Genomic DNA, 23559 nt, shown 5'->3' with positions numbered 1-23559 from the left:
TTTCTATTACTGAAAATGTTTAATGAAAATGCCTTAGTAGAGTAAATTAACAAGCCCATAATCGAAAGCAGAAAGAACCAAGTATGTTGTTTTTTTTTTTCTTTTTTATCATTCTAGGATAAATCAGATATACAAAATCCAGTCAAATTTAAATTAACATATTCTTTAATTCAAAAACTACCATCATTGCCAAAACCAGGACTTCATCTTCCTGATATCAATAGATTTCCTATTCTTAATCAGCAGGAGGCATCTAAAGTATTTGAGGTATGGATATTTCTTGTACTGTTTTATGTATATAAAAATAGTAATATTCCGAATTATATGAGATATTAAAAAGTGTGTGTGTGCAGGGTGTTTCAAAAGTTGATGGTCAAAAATTTAAAGGTGAACTGTACAGACTATAATATGCAAAAAAAGCCTAGTGAACATGGGTCCTTAAGTGAATCATTTTTGAGATATTGCACATTTCTAGTTGGGATTCACCACTGACTTGTTTGTTTAGGTTGGGTTAGATTATATAAGCTCATTCTCTTCCTTTCTCAATGCCCTGAGACTTAGCAGGCATACTACACTGGTGTGCAAAACTTAAGGATCACTATTTATAAAGGTTAGAATCACAAAATCTTTACTTAAGGTATTCTTTACTGATAAGAGTAGATTCAGGCTCACCAGCGATGCTGGATGTCAGCTAATCTGGCGAGAGGTTGGCACACGGTATCACCCCGCAAACATCACTGAAAGGGATCGATATGGCGGTCGAGGTATTCTCGTCTGGGGAGGCGTTATCTTGGATGGACGTACACAACTCTAGATACTGGAAGACAGCACTGTAACTAGTGCACGCTAATGTACTGAGGTAATCCTTCCCCGTGTGTGTCTGTTCTGAGGTGCCATTGGCCCCGATTTCGTGTTTATGGATGAAAATGTCACACCCCATCGCACTGCAGCAGTTGATATGCTTTGGAAAGTGAGGACATTGTTCGTATGGATTTGCTTGCCCATTCCCCAGATCTAAATCTCATAAAACACAATTGGGACGCTCTGGGGAGATGCCTAGCAGCATGTCCACACCCACCAGAAAATGTTCACCAGCTGAAGATGGTGCTGACAGAGGAATGGGCAATGTTACCATAAGAACTTATCAACAACATTGTTCTAAGTATGGAAAGGAGGTGGAAAGCCTGCATCGACATTAGGGGTGGCCATATCTCCTACTGAGGACTTCCTATTCCTTTTGTTCCATCTTTGGCAGTGAGGCATCTGTATCATGTCAGCCAGTGCTATATTGCCATTTTTGAATAAAGTCCCTCTGTACCATTTTGTTTCTGTTGTTTTGTCAGTGTTGTTTCCTTCATCATTTCTGTACCTCACGAGGTTCTTTTGGTGTGCTTTTCCGATATTCAGGCCACTCCTATGAGAAGCTACAGGTGAAAACTTGACTGGTCCTTAAATTTTGCACACCAGTGTAGTACTTTTACCGCTCCTGGAACAGAGAAGTTTTTTCTGATTTATTTTCTGTTTTATTAGGTTAAATTGGCTTAGGTTAACTTATTTTCTAGAGTAGTTTTATATTCGTATTTACGATACTTAGATTAAAGTAACTTAGATAGAGATTTTGTAGGTATTACTTAGTATCGGAAAGGGTATCAAATCCACGTGTTTACCATTCGTAAATAGCCGCCATTGCTACGTGATACAAAATATCTCGAAATAGATAGCATAATATAGTATAGTACATAATATTGTCAATTAATCAGATAATTAATCTTGTTGAACTTCATTGTCACTTAAATTGTACTTTTAACTATACATATAACGACTTGGGTTACGTAACATAAATAATTAGTAAAAAATAAATAATTAATACTTAACTTGATACGGAAGTTATATAAAGGGATTTCGTAGTATAACACTCGATACTGAAACATAAATATAGAGTTATAACTGTGTTGAGATATAAGTTTAGGGTTTTAATTTTGTACTGAAATTGAAATTTTATTGAAATTAAATCGAAATCATGACTCTGACCAGAGCAGCAAAGCAAAAGGCTCAAGCTAATGGGAGTGCTGTGGCTCAGGGGAGAACTGAGGGAGGGGGCAGTTGCCCTCTGAATCACAGCCTATTAAAATGCATAATTGCTTGATGTTTGTGGAGCAGTCAGGTACGGGACATGATACTGCCATGGGGGATGTCTTTGTGTGTGCGCGCGATGCAAGGAGTGTAAGGAAATCAGGCGACAACTCAGCATTGTTATGGGCCTATATGAGAGCTTGAAGGACAGGGTGGATGCCCTCGAAGCATTAAAAGTGAGGGGCCCATCAAACTCTCAGCTGCCCACACCAATGCCAGAGCTTGCACTCGGTCATCGTGCAACACAGCGGCAGCCCCCAAGGCAGAATGCGCTAGTCGCAAAGGAACTAGTAGTTTTTGGTGACTCTATTGTCAGGGAAACAGGAAACATCCTTTGTAAAAAGGATAGGTGGAACAGGACCAGGGTATGTCTGCCAGGGACAAAGGTTGATGACGTTGTAGACGTCATCTACAGCGGATATCATCTTTTAAGGGCACAAAAGGTGATATAGTTGTACAGGTTGGCACTAATAGAAAGGGTGCAAGAATGTTTGCTGATGTTATTGAGGCAGTGTTAGGTGGGTCGGAAAACTGCTAGATTGGGGGGATACAAGGACTAATAGATTAACAGTAGCCACTGGCAGAGGTGAAAGTGATTCTTGCACTGCTTCTATTGGAATGAGCCACAGCCTGGAAAATAAGATGCAGGATAGTTCAGAGACTGCTGGGAATCATTGGGGTACAAATAAACACATAAGGTTGTGTTAGGGTAGCTAAGAAAAAGAACAGGTGCATGTATACTTGCGTGTACACCAATGCTAGGAGATTAGTAAATAAATTTGATGAATTTGAGGTATTGCTCAAAACATCAAAGGCAGATATTGTGGGGATTTCAGAGACATGGTGTCACACAGATATAAGGAATGCAGAACTAGAATTTGGGGAGTACAATGTCTACAGAAAGGATAGACAGGATAGGAAGGGAGGAGGGGTTATGCTATTAGTTAAGAAATGCATAAAATCCGAGGAAGTGAAGCCAGTCGACATTTCTGGACAGTGCAGTGTCGAGTCAGTTTGGTGTGACATAAGCATTGGGAGATCAAAATTGAGAGTAGGAGTGTGCTATAGGCCTAATGACTCTGATGAGTATAATAAGAAACTGTACGGGGAAATAGTGTGGGCCAGTAAATCAGAGAGTCTTATAATGGGGGATTTTAATTTCCCAGATATTGACTGGAATTTGGGGGCTGGTACTCACACACTAGCAAGGCTTTTGTGGATTTATTGGATGATTGTTTTCTACATCAGCATGTTCGGGAGGCAACTAGAGAGAGTAATACTCTTGATTTGATTATCAGTAGTGATTCTTCATGCATTAAGAATCTGCAGATAAATGAACCACTAGGTGGCAGTGATCACAGTGTGCTGAAGTGGGATTTACTTAAAGAGGTAACTACCATTAGGGGTAAATTCGTAAAGGCGACTACGATGGACTGAGACAGTATTTAAATTCTATACAGTGGGACCAACTGATGTTACCAACAGCAATTTCAAGATGGGAAGCATTCAAAGAACTTATCTTGGATGCTACTAGGCTTTACGTACCAACTAAGAAATATTGTTCAAGGTTTAGGCCTAAGTGGTTGTCAGATGAACTAATGAGACATATGGCAGAGAAGAAAAATGCATGGGATACATACAAATTAACAAGTGACACAGAAGCCTATGATAGATACAAGTTGATCTGTAACCAAGTTACAAAGGAGGTTAGGCAGGCGAAGGCAGATTACGAGAAATCTTTGGCAAAGGATGCAAAGAAAAACAGCAAAGAGTTCTTTACTTATGTAAACTCTAGAAGGAAGGGGATGAATCAGATTGGTCCACTTGATATCGATGGGTCAACTGTTGATGGTCCTGCTCAGGTAGCTAACAAACAATGAATATTTTGCATCGACATTCACACATGAGGAGTTATTCAGTGAGGGGAATGCCAGAGGTGTATTCAACTCAGGCAGTAAGCCAGAGAATCTTGTAATAACTGAGAGTAAAGTGGAGGAGAAATTGTTGAAGATAAATACAAGAAAGGCACCTGGGGTGGATGTGATCTATCCAGTTATATTAAAGGAGGCAGGAAAGGAAGTAAGCAAACCCTTAGCCATAATTATGAGTCCATGGGTACTTCCCCTTGGACTCAGGGGAAGTACCCATGGACTGGAGATGTGCAAATGTGACAACAATTCACAAAGGAGGATCAAAGGGAGACAGAAGTAATTATAGACTTGTTAGTTAAACTTCTGTTCCTGTAAAATTAATGGAGGCACTGGTTAAAGAGACAAGACTTCAGTCATAGCTCAGACACAGTATGGTTTTGTTAAGGGGAAGTCTTGCCTGACCAATTTGATTGGATACTATGATGCAGTCACAAAAGAACTGGATGCAGGGAATAACTTTGATATTATATACTTGGATCTTAGAAAGGCTTTTGATACTGTTGCACATGGAAGACTGCTGCACAAATTGGAGCAGTGTGGCATTGGAGGCAAATTGCTGCTATGGATAAAGGGTTGGTTGAGGGGGAGAAGACAGAGAGTGGTAATCAATGGACACTGCTCATCATGGACTAATGTTATTAGTGGAGTCCCTCAGGGTTCAGTATTGAGTCCATTATTGTTTTCTGTATTTATAAATGATATTGATGATGGTATATCAAGCTTAACGTCCAAGTTTGCAGACGATACGAAAGTTGTCAGGGTTGTCAAGGACACTACTGACACTATTTTACTGCAAAAGGATCTGGAAAGGTTGAGCAGATGGGCTGAGAGGTGGCAAATGAAGTTTAACATTGACAAATGTAAAGTACTACATATGGGAAACAGCAACCCCAGAGCAACGTATCAACTCTGTGGTACTACACTGACAGTGGTAGAGAATGAAAGGGACCTGGGGGTGGTTGTGCAGGCAGATATGAAGTTTTCTCAGCAATGCAGACAGGCTGCAAGAGTAGCTCATGGTGTATTGTCGATGATATATAGGAATTTTTCTAGCAGGGATAAGGAGGTGATTATTCCCTTGTATAAGGCAATGGTCAGACCACACCTAGAGTACTGTATACAGGTCTGGAGGCCTCATTTCAAGAAGGATGTAGAGATGCTGGAACGAGTACAGAGAAGGGCAACAAGATTAGTGAATGGAACAAAGGGGTGCTTTTACGAAGAAAGGCTTAAGTTTTGCAAATTACAGTGTCTGGAGACTAGGCACAGGCGAGGTGATCTGATAGAGGTGTATAAAGCCTTGAATGGTTTGAGCATGCTCAATGCTGATGGGATTCTTCCTCTTGCTCAGAATAATCACCTGAGAGGGCATAAATTCAAATTGAGAAAAGACAGGTGTAGGATAGACGTGAGTAAATTTGCCTCTAGCCAGTTTGTGGTGGTTGGTGGAATAGACTTCCATCCCTTGTTGTGGAAGTTGATAGCCTAAATAAGTTTAAGGCTCAGCTGGACAGGTATTTCGAACGAACAGAGGGGTGAAGTGGAAGTGGTTATTATTTATTTATTTATTTTTTATTTATTTATTATTATTTTTTTTTGGCTGATGCTGCATAAGCTTGCTTTCTTGCATCAAATGCCTCTACTAATGCTAATGCCAATATAAGCATAGATGTCTTTGTTGCTTTTCTTTGCCAGAGACTTCACAGAATCTGCCTTAGCTTGTCTAACCTACTTTGTGATAACTTGATTATGGATTAATTTATATCCACCATAATTTTCTGAATCAATTTATATGCATCCCATGCACTTTTGCTCTCTGTCATCAATAGTTCATCTAACACCCATTTAGGTCTAAGCCCTGAACAGTATTTCTTCGTTGGTATGAAAAGCTTAGTAGCTTGTATGGTTACTTTCCTGGATGATTCCCATTTAGAATTTGCTGTTGGTAATATCATAACTTGGTCCCACTGTATAGAATTTAAAAACTGTCTGAGGCCACTGCAGTCACTCTTACAGAAACATATGCCTTTCCCTTAACCCTTGACAGTAGTTATGTTTTTAATTAAATTTCACATTAGTAAACTATGATTGCCACCACCCAGTGGGCTTTACCTGCAGATTCTTAATGCACGAAGAATCACTGCTCATAACCAAATCAACAGTATTACTTCCTCTTTTTACTTTTACAGGATTTGCTGCCATAGGAAACAGTCATCCAAGAAATCCACAAAAGTCTTGCTAGTGTGTGAGAGGCCAACCCCGAAGTTCCAGTCAACATCTGGAAAGTCTCTGCTATCCCCACAATGTATGAATTTGATGATTTAATCAGTACTTCAAATTCATCAAATTTATTTACAGTGATCTTAGCATTAGTGTACATGCAGGTATACAATCACGTGGTCTTACTCTTAGTTATCCTTAGCCCATGTATTTACTTGTTCCATGATGACCCACAGCAGTGCCTGAAATCCCCAACACCTTGCTTTCCAGGCTGCTGCATTTTCTGATAGGAATAGTGCAAGAATCATCCACCTATGCCCCAGCCTGGTTAATCTGTTAGTGTGTGTATCCCACCATGCTATCAGTTTTCCAACCCACCTATCACTGCCTCAATAACACAAACAAATATTCTTGCACCCCCCCCCCCTTTTATTTAAGTATATCCCATCCCTGTAAAAACAATCCCTTCTGTTAACAAACACAACCATGCCAAGAAAAATTTTATTCTATGAGCCTTGTGTATTCTCTTCAGGGGTGAAAAGTACTCCTTCTCAACATGTATTCTTCCCTCTCATGTCTTGGCAGAATTGCAGACTCTTTCAAATTCAATCAAACTCACAACATTTTCCCTAAATTGCCTTGTACTATGTAGTATCAGTGTGAAGTAAGAATGTTGTGTGGTTATAATTAGTACTGAGTCACTAATACCAATAGAGTTTTCATGAATAAGATGGTGTGCAGCATGTATTTACAGTGGCAAAAAATTTACTACACTATCACTTAAGAAAAGTGCTATACAGACCAGTTTGTTTCTCTCAACATTGGTGCCTGTACTTATGAGAGATCCTCCAATTTTGAATGACTAGAATCTAATGCCTACTGGCTGGTTTCAAGGCAAACACTATAGTGATCTTGAGTGTTTGTTGCATACCCCGATCCATGGAAACTTAAAGGGATGCTCTTAGTGGTTGAGGGGATTCAGCTTAATTCCTAACAAGACAGGTGGTTTTGGGATGGCTCACTCAGAATCAGTTGGCTAGTGGGTTCACCTGCAAGAGTCAGTCGCAATGAGGTCATGGCCTACCCTCATGTTCTAAGTGATAGGATTCAGACTGGTGAAGTGTGGATATGGTGCTTAGCCTTAGCATCTCACATATTTATTGTTTGCTGGGTAGTGGAGGGAGGCTTCCTTGTGGATTCCTTGCTTGAGCACTAAAAAAAAAATAAGATCTTTAAGAAGCAGCTGATGTCGTAAATGTTGTATTTTTGTCCTGATATTTCCAGAACACCAATTTCAGGATCTACATCATCCTCCTAATATTCATTCTACCAGCAAAAAATTCACAGGAAAAATGTCTCTCTCTCTCTTTTTTTTTTTTTTTTTTTTTTTTAAAGAAGGGTCTGGAAGGATTAGTCAATTTTTTTTTTTTTTTTTAAATTGGCTGTGTTCTGGTGATATCCTGATAGAAACAAAAACTTATAGCATATAGAAGAGCTCCTTTGAGTCAGTGCTGTTGTTGTTGAGTTTACCGACACATAGGCTGCTGGGGCCATATTGTGTCTTGAGTCAGTGCTGTTTGAAGAATTCCAATTATAATAGTCCCCATACAACACTAAATTTATCTATCTCATGGTTTCTGAATAGGATCTTGAAATGTTTGAAGAAATCTGTTCTGAACTAAAGCCACAAAGAGTGACAGCTGTAAAATGAATATTTGTGCTTAGAGATGGGAATCTAATCCCCACTAGGAACGTCATCTTTACTTTTAAATCACCAGTGTTTCCCAGTTTCATTATAGTTATATACTTGCAATGCCCCATAAGGCCATACATACTGAATCTCCCCCCCCCCCCAAGATATCTTAACTGCCAAAAATATAGACAGGTGGCCTGTCCTGGTGCTCTTGCATGTGCTCAATGCGGTGCAGTGAACTAAAAAAATTACAGCATTTTCATCTCATAACAAGAGACAAGAAAAGCAATGAAACTTATAAATATAAAAGAAACCGTCATAAGCTCAGTTAGTTGCAGGATGTTCCATCAGAACATCATGCAACTCTCTGAGCAGGATCTGAGCAACCATTAGAACACAAACCGATGTGAGTGTACCACCTAAAGTGGTGGTACACTCCCATTGTATGCTATTTATTAAGCTTGAAAAGCCCTGCACAAAAATGCTTTCTATAAATTTACCTGTGTGAATATAGAAAATCCTGTTACATATTCAATGCCTTATCTTACCTAGAAGTGCAACACACTGTACATATTTATAATGATTGCTGTTCTCTCCTGAAACAGAATACTAAATTACTAAGAATTACTAAGAAGAGAGCATCAGTCTCTGCAGAGAACAGTTTAAATATAACAGGCTCTGGTAAATGACTGCTTCCTTAAATCTAAAACTGTAGATTCAAGTATTTACCTTATTAAATAAAGTTTAACTGTTCTTAGTGATCATTTGTGCTCCTAGCAGGCACAGGTATTAAATGCTAGATTTTAATCCACAGTTTTACAGTAGTGGAGAAAACTATAAATAAAAGCACAAATAAGCACAACTACTGCTAGATTAGTATGCAGTTTTTAAAATATGCTGGTTACATGAGCTTTTCAGATGGGTGGATGAAAGATGGATAGCAGGTCTTTTACTGTATGTGGAAATATGTGTCTGTCTGACATTTCTTTTTGTGCATTCTATGCACATTAAAGAAAGAATTTTAGATATGCTGGAATGTTAAACTATATTTTCTTTTTATGTGTGATTGGAAACCAAAAAGGAAACCAAAAAGGTGCCAGAGAAATATAACGAAATAGTGCTTAAGGATAAATACCTAAAATTTTCCATATATTATAAAATCTGAGAAAGGTAACAAGTTTCTTTATTTTACCTTTTCTGAAAAATTCCATCTACTGTATGTTGGGGGGAAATTTTCGGTTTCAGACAGTGGGAAACATGACACAATCAAACATGCAAAAAAATAAGCAATAAGAATAGTGTGTTCTTAGAAAAAAATACAAAAACAATCTTGCATTTCAAAATGAAGAAGATAGTACCATACCACTAAATGCTTATTCACATCATTTATCATAGAATATAATCATCTAAGCTGTACTCATCACACTGTGTAATGAGTACACTGGTTAGATGGAGGAATGTTACATGATATTGAAGTAATGAAAAACATGGATGTGGAAGAACAAAAATAGCAGCCATTTTTAATAAAGTTGAACAGACACAATAGAAGAGATAGGAAGAACTTTTAAAAAAGTGCCGTGTTTGATTGTTATAGATTCCTGTAACAATCAAATTATTGTTATTCCAAGCTATATCCTACTGTGATGATTTGACATCCTCTAACAACAAAAAAATCCTCAAATTGAGAGCAGATTGCTGTTAGTATGGCATATAACCTTTGACATTTTTGTGACATAAAAAAAAAAAAAGTCTCAGTACCAGTTGTTGGAATGTAATTATACAAGGAACAATTTTGGAATTAATACTGGTATTCAGTGGAATAGGAACACCTTGGCATTGGGGCAGGTGCCAAGGGCACCGACAGAAGGGCGCCACTGACAGGCCACATCAGTACAGTGCCAAGCTTTTTCGACACCCGAGGCTAGCTGACGAAATGGCTCCCCTCAATGATGTCGAATCAAGATGGCAAGACAGGGAAATTGAAAATTAATTTTCACATGGCAATTCAAGCCTGCATGCATACTTACATTTGAGTACATACTGCATAGCATCATAGATCAATTCGATCGCTTCATCAGTGCATGATCAAATGCATAGTAGGTCGCAATTCACGCATTGTGTACAAACTGAATAAGTTATTGTGTTTTTGTGATTGCTATATACACAGGTAATCATGAGTATTGTGATTTATAATTTAATTAGCATTAGTAGAGGCATATGATGCAAGAAAGCAAGCTTATGCAGCATCAGCCAAAAAAAAAAAAAAAACACTCCCATTTCACCCCTCCATTTGTTACAAGTACCTGTCCAGCTCAGCCTTAAATTTATTTAGACTATCAACTTCACACAACAAAAGATGGAAGTCTGTTCCACCAACCAACCACCCGCTGGCTAAAGGCAAACTTCCGCACATATATCCTACATCTGTCTTTCCTCAATTTGAATTTATGCCCTCTCAACTGGTTATTCTGAGCAAGAGTAAGAATTCCATCAGCATTGAACAATGCTCAAACCATTCAAGGCTTTATACACCTCAATCAGATCACCTTGCAGGTGCCTAGTCTCCAGACACTGTAATTTGCAAAATTTAAGCCTTTCTTCGTAAGAACAACCCTTTGTTCCATTCGCTAATCTTGTTGCCTTTCACTGTACTCATTCCAACAGCTCTACATCCTTCATAAAATGAGGCCTCCAGACCTGTTTACAGTACTCTAGGTGTGGTCTGACCATTGCCTTATATAAGGGGATAATCACCTCCTTATCCCTGCTAGAAAAATTCCTGTATATCATTGACAGGGCACTATGAGCTACTCTTGCAGACCGTCTGCACTGCTCAGAAAACTTCATATCTGCCTGCACAATTACCCCCAGGTCCTTTTCATTCTCTACCACTGTCAGTGTAGTACTACAGAGACAGAGTTGATACGTCACTCTGGGGTTGCTGCTTCCCATATGTAGTACTTTACATTTGTCAATGTTAAATCTTCATTTGCCACCTCTCAGCCCATCTGCTCAACTTTTCTAGATCCTGTTGCAGCAGCGTACCGTCATTAGTGTCCTTAACAACCCTGCCAACCTTCGTATTGTCTGTAAACTTGGACATTAAGCTTGATATACGATCATCAATATCATTTATAAATACAGAAAACAACAATGGACCCAATACTGAACCCTGAGAGACTCCACTAATAACATTAGTCCACAATGAGCAGTGTCCATTGATTACCACTCTCTGTCTTCTCCCACTCAACCATCCCTTTATCCATAGCAGCAATTTGCCTCCAATGCCACACTGCTCCAATTTGTGCAGCAGTCTTCCATGCGCAACAGTATCAAAAGCCTTTCTAAGATCCAAATATATGATATCAAAGTTATTCCCTGTATCCAGTTCCTTTGTGACCACATCATAGTATCCAATCAAATTGGTCAGGCAAGACTTTCCCTTAACAAAACCATGCTGTGTCCGAACTATAACTGAAGTCTTGTCTAGATGATCTTGCAGTGCTTCTTTAACCAGTGCCTCCATTAATTTTCCTGGAACAGAAGTTAAACTAACAGGTCTATAATTACTTGTGTCAGCCTTTGATCTTCCTTTGTGAATTGGGGTCACATTTCCGCATCTCCAGTCCATGGGAACTCCCCTGAGTCCAAATAAGCTCTCATAATTTTGGCTAAGGGTTTGCTTACTTGCTTTGCTGCCTCCTTTAATATAACTGGATAGATTCCGTCCACTCCGGGTGCCTTTTTTATGTTTATCTTCAACAATTTCTTCATCAATTTCCTCTCAGTTATTACAAAATCATCCAGCTCACTGCCAGAGTTTAACTCACCTCCGGCATTCCCCTCCCTGAATAACTCCTCATGTGTGAATGTCGATGCAAAATACTCATTTAGTTTGTTAGCCACCTGAGCAGGGTCATCAACAGTTGAACCATCAATACCCAGTGGACCCATCTGATTCACCCCTTTCCTTCTAGAGTTTACATAGGTAAAGAACTTTGTCGTTTTTCTTTGCATCCTTTTCCCAGCTTTTATCTATCATAGGGTTCCATGTCACCCATTAATTTATATATATCCCCCGTGCATTTTTCTTCTGTGCCACATGTCTCATTAGTTCATCTGACATCCATTTAGGCCTAAACCTTGAACAGTATTTCTTAGTTGGTATGTAAAGCCTAGTAGCTTCCAAAATAAATTCTTTGAATGCTTCCCATTTTGAATTTGCTGTTGGTAACATCATCAGTTGGTCCACACCGTATAGAATTTTTAAATACTGTCTCAGACCACCGTAGTCACCTTTACGAAAGCAAAAACCCTTCCTTTTACCTGATGGTAGTTACCTCTTTGAGTAAATCACACTTCAGCACACTGTGATCACTGCCACCTAGTGGTTCCTTTATCTGCAGATTCTTAATGCATGAAGAATCACTACTGATAATCAGAACAAGAGTATTACTCCCTCTAATTGCCTCCCGAACATGCTTTATGTAGAAAACAATCATCCAATAAATCCACAAAAGCCTTGCTAGTGTGTGAATGACCAACCCACAAATTCCAGTCAATATCTGGGAAATTAAAATCCCCCATTATAAGACTCTCTGATTTACTGGCCCACTCTATTTCCCTGAACAGTTCCTTATTATAATCATCAGTCATTAGGCCTATAACACACTCCTACTCTCAATTTTGATCTCCCAATGCTTATGCCATGCCAAACTGACTTGACACTGCACTGTCCAGCAATGTCGACTGGCTTCACTTCCTTGGATTTTGTGTTTCTTAACTAATAGTATAACTCCTCCTCTCTTCCCATCTTGTCTATACATCCTGTACACATTGTACTCCCCAAATTCCAGTTCCGCATTTCTTATATCTGTGTGACACCACGTCTCTGATATCCCAACAATATCTGCCTTTGATGTTTTGACCAACATCTCAAATTCATGAAATTTATTTACCAAACTCCTAGCATTGGTTTACATGCAAGTATACATGCACCTGTTCCTATTCTTAGGTAATCTAACACAACCCATGTGTTTACTTGTACCGCAATGACTCCCAGCAGTCTCTGAAATACCCTGCATCTTGTTTTCCAGGCTGCTGTTCATTCCAGTAGAAGCAGTGCAAGAATCACTTTCACCTCTGCCAGTGGCTACTGTTAATCTATTAGTCCTTGTATCCCCCCAAGCTAACAGTTTTCCGACCCACCTAACATTGCCTCGGTAGCATCAGCAAATATTCTTGAACCCTTTCTATTTAAGTGTATCCCATCCCTGTAGAAGCAGTCTCTCCTGTTAACAATAAAACAGTAAAGGCCAAATTAATTTTAAACATGCCACCAAAGGAAAAAAGTGGACATCAGTTCTGTGTAGAAAGACTGCATAAAGAGGAAATTAGAAAAAACATTCTGCTAGTTTACAAAACTGGATTACAATATGCCACTCCAAACCTGAAAGTGATTCAAATGAAAATGAAATAAATGATGATGCCGCTGAAATGGAAGTCCAAGAAAAAGTTCAAACAGTTGAAGTTCTTTTAAATAAATTAGAAAGTGTGGACAATATGTTAATATTAACATAGAACATGTAAGTCTGAATTTTAATGACCGACCACATGGAACTTTAATACCCACAAAAACAGATCTTTTATGGTGCTACACAATCCCGAACATATAGTCTTAATTATGTATTTTGTCACTAATTGTCGATGTTTCAATAATTTCAAAAATGAAGGTATTGAAAAAAAAAAGAGAGGAAATGGTTATTTTAGTGCAAAAACAAAGATGCAATGTATTGTTTTCAGTGCCTCTTATTTGTATCTGTCACAAATAATGTTCCATTTTGCAGCTCAGATGGATTGAAAACATCTAAACCCAAACGTTCTTTTTCATGAGAATTCAGTACAACATAAACAATTTCACAAAATGGAAATTATTAGAAAAGATTCTTCCAAAAAAGTTGGACTAATTGATGATGCTGCACAACAGCACTAAGAAGTGAAATTTTGAAATGGCGTCATATATTGAAAATAATATTGCTCTTTGCTGAAAATAATTTGGCATTTCATGGACATGCTAGTAATATCAATACCGAAGAAAAAAAAATTGTGGCGTATTTTTAAACTTGATAAAAATTTGTCAGCCAATTTGACGTTGGTATGAAAAATGCTCTGGAATTGCATATTAAACACCACACTAATTATTTATCTCCAGAAATTCAGAATGAATTTATTAATTTGTTAGCAATAAAAGTATGAAGTGAAATAATTTAAAATAACTAAATGCAACAAGGCATAATATGTTAAGAGTAAGAGTTTTATATCTATATAATATTGGTGTGTATACACCATAGATAACTCTTAAGAAAAAACTACGATAGTAGTGTGGGAGGCAACATTTCCTCTGTATCTCATATTGTGCTCTATGATAGGCCAATAGCTTTGAAACGGTGCCGTTTCACTTCCACGAAACAACAGATGACCGCTTGTCCGGATAAAAGAAAACCACTCTCTTCTAAATCCCTAACAGGGTGCTTACAATAGAAGGTTGACGAGAGCCTTGGTCTGCCCACTGGCTATGGATACACAGAAAGTAGTTGACCAGCTCAACTTCTTGGTATGTGGGATAGGTAGTCAGATAGGTTTTACGGGTCCTACTGAGTTGCAGATGGTAATCTCTTTATCTTTTAATTCGAGCGTATAACAGCACTATTGCTTGCTTGGAGGCCATGCGAACGATGTGTACCCAGTTAAGTCTCGTAGTGCAGTCGTTATATGGAAATTTTTTTCGTTCTACGAACGAAGAAATAAAAAAATTCGGTAAAGTCTGTAGGAGTCCTTTAAAAAAAACTGTATGGCATGAGTATTAATAGTACTCCTTGGTGGTAATATGCTTTGTCATAATTAATTTGGTTAAAAAGGGGAGGCTGCATATGTTCCTCTGAAAGTGGTTGAATGTTCAGTGGATGTTTCCTGCAAAGACTTGCAGAAAGTAAAGATAAATTGAAACAGTTTCAATTAATGCATGTCATTAAAGTGAAAGTGATTTTGAAGCTTGTGTTACACTATGGTGTGTCTTCTGAGTAAATGTTTAACTGGATTAATAGAACATTGGCAACCTCAGATAAGCCTATTTAAAGATGATGTTTAGAAATGCCTAGAGAAGCGGAATGAGTACTTATCAACAGATAAGTACTCATTCAAAATTACCAGATTGAACTGACACACTGATCTCTGCTGTTGTTGCACTGTTAAACTTCCAACAATAAAGCTGAAAAAAAGAAAAGTTAATGCACTCCTCAAGGAAAATAACTTCTGGTTCAAGGAATGCTAAACAGGCCATGCAAGATTATTACCCTAGGTAAATTAATCTTCATGTGAGAAAAGTCTTCTTGTTTTTCCTTTGGATTTAATAAAGTGCTTTGCTTGTTTTGAATTTAAGGAACTTAAGGAATTAAGGAACTACATGGAAAATCCAAATTTAGTTCTTTAATCAACTGCATCCTACATGTATTTACTGAGATCATTACTCCTTGAGTCTGATTGCCTATGGCAGTCTACTGCCAAGTTATGTGGCCTTTTTTTTTTTTTTTTTTTTTATGTGAACCCCAAACACGAGATGTATTAGAACCTATAGTACTTAGTACCGTGCTTGGGTTGGAGGTTGAGAAGACGAAAGAAGATATGAGTTGACATTGGACTTGAACTTCTGTAGACTGTAATTTTCAGGAAATACATATGAAGAAAGGTTGTTCCAGAAAACGGCAGTTGAATGAATAAATGAGGAAGATGAAAAGTTGGTTCTGTGAGTCTGAAGTTGGACAGCAAATGGATGTTGGCTGGTGGGGGCACGTGTTCGGACTGTTTTGCAAGAGAGAGCGGGAATTATAAAAGCCAATTCAGAAGAACAGTGCCCATGGAAGTATCTGTAGAAGAGGCATGCAGCAGAAACAGTGCGTCTATGAGAAAGCGAGTGGAGAGACTCTGTTAGAGATGAATCATTAACCAACCTGACCGCCCTCTTCTGAATGGAATCAAGAAGCCTGAGAGAGGTTTTGGGGGCACCACCCCAATGTGGGAATAATATTCCATGGCAGGGCGGATTTGCGATTTATACAGAGTAGCAGCTGTTTGGAAGAAAAGTAACGCCGAGAGCGAAAGGGAACACCAAGTTTTTTAGATGCAGAGGAAGCAATATTTGTAATGTGCTTGTGCCAAGAGAGATTAGAAGTCAGGGTAATCCCCAAAAGAAATATATCATTTTGCCTAGAAATCGGATTGTCACTAAAGATAAGCATAGGAGCAGAAGAATCCTTTTTGCGAGATATAAGACAAGACTGAGTTTTAGAAGGGTTGAAATGAACTAAGTTGTCTTTGCCCCACTGGAGAATTACCTGAAGATCGGCATTTAAGGAATTGGTAACAGATTTTCGAGAAGTTCAAGCTGATTCTCAAAATGGAAAGTTGAATGCAATGTGCTATCATCGGCAAAACTATGGATAGGATTTCCAGTCAATGGAAGAAGGTCATTGATATACAAGAGGAAAAGAGTGGGGGAAAGAACTGAACCTTGGGGGGACACCGGCAATAGTGGAGAAGTTAGAAGGCAGAGATCCATCTACCATCACCCTCAGTGAGCGATCACAGAGAAAACTGGATAACCAATTACTAAAAACAGTTGGCAAACCATAAGATGGAAGCTTGTTTAGAAGACCTTTATGCCAAACACGATCAAAAGCCTTTGAGATGTCAAGAGCAACTACTTGTGTCTCACCGAACCTTTTCATTGAATTAGTCCATAAATGGGTAATATAAGCCAGAATATCACCAGGGGATCGACACTGATGGAATCCATACTGGCGATCGTTGATCAGACGGAAAGTTTCTAGGTAGTTTAAGAGTTGGCGGTTAATTGATTTCTAAATTACTTTAGAAAGAGTAGAAGTAATTGCAATGGGATCATAATTGGATGGGAGGAATTTGTCACCCTTTTTAGCAACTGGCTGGATATGAGCAAATTTCCAAGCAGAAGGAAAAACACCTTTGGAATAAGAAAGTGAACAAAGGTGGCAAAGAATAGGAGTAAGTTCAGGAGCACAGGTTTTGAGAACAAGTGGAGAAATACCATCAGGACCTGGAGCTTTCTTAGCATCAAGATTCGTCAAAATCCTTCTGACATCCTTGTGATAGAAGACCACAGGAGGCATTGAGTGGACCATGTTAGGAATGGTGGGAGGTGTTTTACCAAGATCATTAATACATGAGCTGGAAGAAAAATGGGATGCTAGCAGGTCAGCTTTATCCTTGGCTGAAGTGACAACAGGACCATCTGGTTTGGACAGAGGTGGGAGCAGAGATGGGCAAAAGTTGCAGCCAATAGCTTTGGCAAGAGACCAGAATGCTCGGCTACCATTAGGGCAAGAAGCAAGTTTTCTACTCTTAGCCTGTTCAAACTCTAGTTTGGACTGATTAATAACTGCTTTACAATTGTTGCGAGCTTTGGTGTAACAAAAAATTGTTATTGTTCTGTTAAGGAAATCCTTAGCTTGCCTATTCTTCAGATCATTAAGCATAGGCACCATTTGTATATATTCTTGATGATCTTAAGCTATCAATGTAACAACAATATCACCTTTATGCTCTTAAAAGGTAAGAAACGTTCTACAACAAAATTAACTTTTGCCTCTAGCAGACATAGTCTCATCCCATTCCAGTTATCCTTTTTTTTTTTTTTTACAGTATATTTCCTGTTTCCCTGACAACAGCTACATCCACTTGGACCAGCTGCCTTGAGGGATGCCACTGTGTTATCTAATGCAACAGTGAGAATTCTAGTGTTGAACTGTCCAGCTGATGAGACCCTCATTTTAATTTCTTTAAGGTCTTATGTTCAACCGTCAGAACCTCTCAATTGCTCCTGAACCTCCTAGCACTCTTGCAGCACACGCCATTGTGCGTTGCAACAGAGGTTTGCAAATAAGCAACAAGTAGCACATTGTATAAAGCCATAATTTGCAGAAGAACTGCCTTTGGCAGTTTTACCTTTGAGCCAAAGCATTCCTGCTATTTTGAGCTATTTGCTTTGCTGCTCTAATCTGAGGCATGATTTTAGCTTAAATTTCAATTAAAAATACCATACTAAACTAAGATATGTAAATATAATAATAACACTACACTAGAATTAGCATTAGTAGAGGCATTTTGATGCAAGAAAGCAAGCTTATGCAGCATCAGCCAAAAAAAAAAAAAAAACCCACTTCCACTTCACCCCTCTGTTCGTTCGAAATACCTGTCCAGTTGAGCCTTAAACTTATTTAGGCTATCAACTTCCATTACAAGGGATGGAAGTCTGTTCCATCAACCAACCACCCACTGGCTAAAGGCAAATTTCCACATGTCTATCCCACATCTGTCTTCCCTCAATTTGAATTTATGCTCTCTCAGGTGATTATTCTGAGCAAGAGGAAGAATCCCATCAGCATTGAGCATGTTCAAACCATTCAAGGCTTTATACACCTCTATCAGATCACCTCGCTGGTGCCTAGTCTCCAGACACTGTAATTTGCAAAACTTAAGCCTTTCTTCCTAAGAGCACCCCTTTGTTCCATTCACTAATCTTGTTGCCCTTCTCTGTACTCGTTCCAGCAGCTCTACATCCTTCTTGAAATGAGGCCTCCAGACCTGTATACAGTACTCTAGGTGTGGCCTGACCATTGCCTTATACAAGGGAATAATCACCTCCTTATCCCTGCTAGAAAAATTCCTATATATCATTGACAATACACCATAAGCTACTCTTGCAGCCTGTCTGCACTGCTCAGAGAATTTCATATCTGCCTGCACAACCACCCCCATGTCCCTTTCATTCTCTACCACTGTCAGTGTAGTACCACAGAGTTGATATGTTGCTCTGGGGTTGCTGTTTCCCATATGTAGTACTTAACATTTGTCAATGTTAATCTTCATTTGCCACCTCTCAGCCCCTCTGCTCAACCTTTCCAGATCCTGTTGCAGAAGCATAGTGTCAGTAGTGTCCTTGACAACCCTGCTAACCTTCGTATCGTCTGCAAACTTGGACATTAAGCTTGATATACCATCATCAATATCATTTATAAATACAGAAAACAATAATGGACCCAACACTGAACCCTGAGGGACTCCACTAATAACATTAGTCCATGATGAGCAGTGTCCATTGATTAGCACTCTCTGTCTTCTATCCTGGGTTATGTGGTAATTTTATAGTATAATTTTATAGTATAATGCATAGTATGCATTATACTATAAAATTACATTACTTATTGTTATACAGTTACATTATAAAATCATGTTTGTATTAAGTAAAAACACTAACAGTAAAAACACTTCTAATGTTAATCATACTCTTTTATATAAGATTACTCTATGAAGAATACTATACTATATGAAATACTGGCTAATTTCCATTATTTGGGTATCACTTGTCTCCGCGCAGTGGGTGTGGGCGTAGAACCGGAGTGATCGTATGGTCAAGTTCTGTGATTGGGTGATTATTGTGAAGGTGTTTTCTTTCCGATTGTTTCGCTTCCTAAAGGGGGGGTGCTTAGCTTAGGTAGGGTGTTTATCTCCTGATCCCACTGTTTTAAAATCGGTGAGTTCCCAATTTAAAAACAGCGGCAAGTGGGGGGAAAAACACCCTAGGCATATCAACCCAGGAGGACAGTGGGCAGGGAATGTAGTGATTGGCACCTGCCAATCACTACTTTGTTCTAGTCTGTTTGTCGAAATATGGACTTAGTACCCAAGATCCAGAGCTTTACCAAAATACTTATGTAAAGAATACTATATTATATGAAAAGAATAATATTCTTTTATGTAAGAATATTAAATAGTGTACTTCTTATATCAATGTGATAAATGGTGAACAGTGGCTGCAGAATTCTTTCCTAATTTGACTCTAGTTTTTGAGCAATTTCTGAGACCAGGTAAGAAACCATTTCACTTTATCAGATAAAAATAGTAACTGCATTATTAATTTTAAACAAAAAATGATAAAAAAAAGTGTAATTGCCAATAATTTTAAGAAGTATTAGAAAGTCTACTTTGCAGGTTTTAAAATTTCTCACAGTGTTAGCTGAGTGGTCAGGAGTTCGAGTGCAGTAGCACGCACTCTTTGAGTGAACCGGGGTTCAAGCCCGTAACTGCTAAATACGATTAATGTTTGTATTTATAATTTACTGTAAACTTCACTGACCTGGTGGTTGTGCCAGAGTATAAACAAGAACATTTTAGTTTTGGGAGCAAGCATTGCTAAACAGAGAAAAAAAATAGAAGAAAAAGAAAGGAAAATATTATTTAAATATTATAAGTAAATTTAAAGGCATTTTGAACTTTTATTATCTTACCTTTAATTCTTTGGAAATTAAAGAATTGTGTCTAGGGATTGTTGGTATTTTTCTACTAAAGCCAAGCATAACTGCCTATATAGCTGTTGTAGGAAAAAACAGACAGTGCACACATTTCTTGAAAGATCTAAAGTATTAAAATCCTTAGATATTCATATGCTATTTGTGAGTTTTTATTAATTTTTTTTACTTCTTGTTAATACAAAGTATTATTTTTAGTCAACAGTTCACATTATTCTGAGAGCACCTTGCTTTTTTACTTCAGGTATATAGAATCTTTGTAACTCGTGTAACTTCACTCCTGTTATACATTCATAAATAGCAGTTTTAGTTCCTTGATTAATGTCTCCCCTCCTCTTCAGCAGAAATTTGTTTTAATGTCTCATGAACTTAAATTATTCTATTCTCAAATCAAATTAGCGACTTGTATGTAAAAAGTCTAATGGCCAGTGCTGATTTTTTTTTTTTTTTGGTTTAATCTGTTACAGGTAAAATTTTTAAAGGACTGTGGTGCTAATGAAGTTTGTGAAAGTGACCTAGAGGTTATAGCAGATATCAGCTTGGCAAGGTAATATTAAAGCTGAACATTATTATGATGATTATTTTGTGTAGATATTACACATTTTAATAATATAAACTATAGAACCTTTTAACTGGGACATGGGGGTTGCTGGATATGGGGGTTTTCCAAATTTTGGATAGCCAAGCTTAAAATGTGCAAAACACAAGAAAAAATTCAGGTAAATAAAAAAATTAAATATTTATAACTAATATATATTTATTCCATTGTTCTGCTTCCAAAATGAATGTATCCTAAGTTCATTCACATCAGAGGGGATATCTTCAGAAATATTTTGACTGATTGAGAAAGTTGTAGTTGATAGCTGGGGCTCAGGAATAAATGCTGTACAGGTTTGCCTGTGTAGCATTTTAGATGTTTTGGTCTTTCTTTTATAAGCAATTCCTGAATTTGAGAGAGAGAGAGAGAGAGAGAGAGAGAGAGAGAGAGATTGTTATTGTTATTGTTGTTTGTTATTTCGTTTTTAGGAGCATTAGCAATTAAGGCCATATTGCTCCAGGGATATGAGGTGGTCATTCCTTCACCTTTCCATATTATTTGGTGGTCATGGGCTTGAACCCCAGTCTAATCAAGAAGCGTGTGCTGTGCACTGCTGCTCCTGGCTACAGAGGTGCCAGAGTGAGAGATTATGTGATGCTCTGTAGTAAAACTTCTCTGCTTCATTCCTGGAATCGGTTCTTCTGTATGGCTTATCATTCTGTCAACATAGCTTCTTTCTTCAACAGTAGCACTGTTCTCATTATCATCACTTATCTTTATTTTTGTTCATTACCATATCATATATTTCACTATCTGCAAGCTGAAGGATAACTGGAACATGATCATCAATATGGAGGCACTGTTCCACTACATCTTCATCCAACAGCTGAACTTCAGGGCTTGAAAACTCTATATAGTTCAAGTCAGCAACAATTTTCTTATCTTTAGATATCCTAAATCCAGTAAAATCAGTTTCTTCTTTATCAAAAAACATTGATGTTGTTTGTAGATAAAGGCCAACTGTGTTTCGAAGTGACTTTAGCACCCTATCCCAGGCTTTTGTAGCAATCCGTATTGCATCCTTGATATTAAAATCTCTTTGAAATTTCTTTATTCCTTTATTACATTCTGTGAGCGTTTTATGCAAGAATTCATCCTTATAGATGCACTTGAATGACCTCAGTATTCCTTGATTCTTTGGCTGAATCAGATTCATATAGTTAGGTGGCAAATACATTGCAAATACATTATCTTTGATAAGGAGCTCAGCAGCAGGGTGTGCTGGCCAGTTATCAAGATTTAACATTTATCTTGCTGTCACTTGGAAGCCCAGCAGACATGCAATGTGCCTTTGCCTATGGAACAAAATGGTTGTCAAACCAGTCAAGGAAGATTCCTCTGGTTATTCATGCTCATATGTTTGACCTGTAAATAACTGGTAAGACTGTACCACCTTTCAAAGCTCTTGGATTATTGCCTTTGCTAATAACAAGCAATTGGTTTTATGTAATTCTGCAGCATTTGCACACACTATTAACCTGTCTTCATATTCCATGAACCCATTGGGTATTGATTCTTCTGGTGCAACAATAGTTTTTCTTGGACTATACCTCCAATTAAAGAAGTCTCATCAGCATTATACATCTGTTCTGCAGACAACTTTACCTCATCAGTTAATTTCGAAAATTCATCCAAATATGCTTCTGCTGCTTCATAATCAGCTGATGCTTTTTTTCACCAGCAACTGCCAAGATACAAAGACTGTTACATTTTTTAAATATTTCATACCAGTGTGATGTTGTGAGGCTTAATTGAAATTCTTGGAAACCAGGTGGTAGGTGGCAGGGCCTGCCAGAGTACTGAAGAAAAATCTACTGGGTACCTGACCGGCTTCCTCGTTGGAAAGTGTGGTAATGGTGGGTCCATATAGGGGCTCAATGGCTAAATGGTCAGAGAAATTACATACCACGACACTACACTACAAAACAAAACCCTTGTATTTTTTGAAATCTGTGGCCTTGACAGAGTACTGTCTCGCAAACAATGCACACAACATGGAGATGGGTAAACCCTTGGTGCCGTTAGACCCTAAACACTTTACACTTTATGCTGATAGGAGTAAACAGCTGTGCCCTTCTTGAAGCAAGATCGAGTGTGCCTTACACCAAATCAAAGATTGGTCTGACCTACACACACACACACTGCATATATCCCCAGAAAAAAACCCAAGCCATTGTAATCAAAGGCTCCCACAGTCCCACCAGAGCAGCACCAACCATCAAGCTGGATAGCTCGCCCATTAAATTAGTCAATGAAATCAAGTAATTGAGAATCATTTCGATGCCAAGCTGAGTTTTTACCCATGTCCACCTGGGCAGCCAAGATTAGAAAATACATTCGTTGTTTTGATGGAGTTTTACGACATATAGGCTGCCAGGACCATATTGTGTCTTTCAAATGGTTAGTACGAAATACTGATTTTATTGTAATAGGTGTTATATTTTATGATATATACTTATACAGTTTAGGAAGGTAAACAGTTGTTTTATTAGGATCATCTCTGAGAATCTGCATTAATGATAATGATGATGACTGTGAATTAGCAAATGATTTAAAGGTGTTTGAACGGATCTTTACTAGAAA

At 38.1% G+C, this 23559-nt stretch overlaps 1 protein-coding gene across 1 annotated transcript in view; it reads left to right on the top strand.

Moving 5' to 3' along the window:
• Positions 1–23559, top strand: part of LOC150091168 (integrin alpha-PS1-like) — a 552996-nt gene that overhangs the window by 378210 nt on the left and 151227 nt on the right. Inside the window, exons 13-14 of the mRNA XM_090388878.1 lie at positions 118–267; positions 20846–20925. Coding sequence (XP_090245004.1) covers positions 118–267; positions 20846–20925 — 230 coding nt within the window. The remainder of the gene's footprint in view (positions 1–117; positions 268–20845; positions 20926–23559) is intronic.

This window comes from Mastigoproctus giganteus, chromosome 1, assembly GCF_048544385.1.
Source record: "Mastigoproctus giganteus isolate SK-2022 chromosome 1, ASM4854438v1, whole genome shotgun sequence".
In the NCBI taxonomy this organism is placed as follows: Eukaryota; Metazoa; Arthropoda; class Arachnida; order Uropygi; family Thelyphonidae; genus Mastigoproctus; species Mastigoproctus giganteus.
The sequence above is the reverse complement of the archived record's forward strand: the minus strand, read 5'-3'. Positions and strand labels throughout refer to the sequence as shown.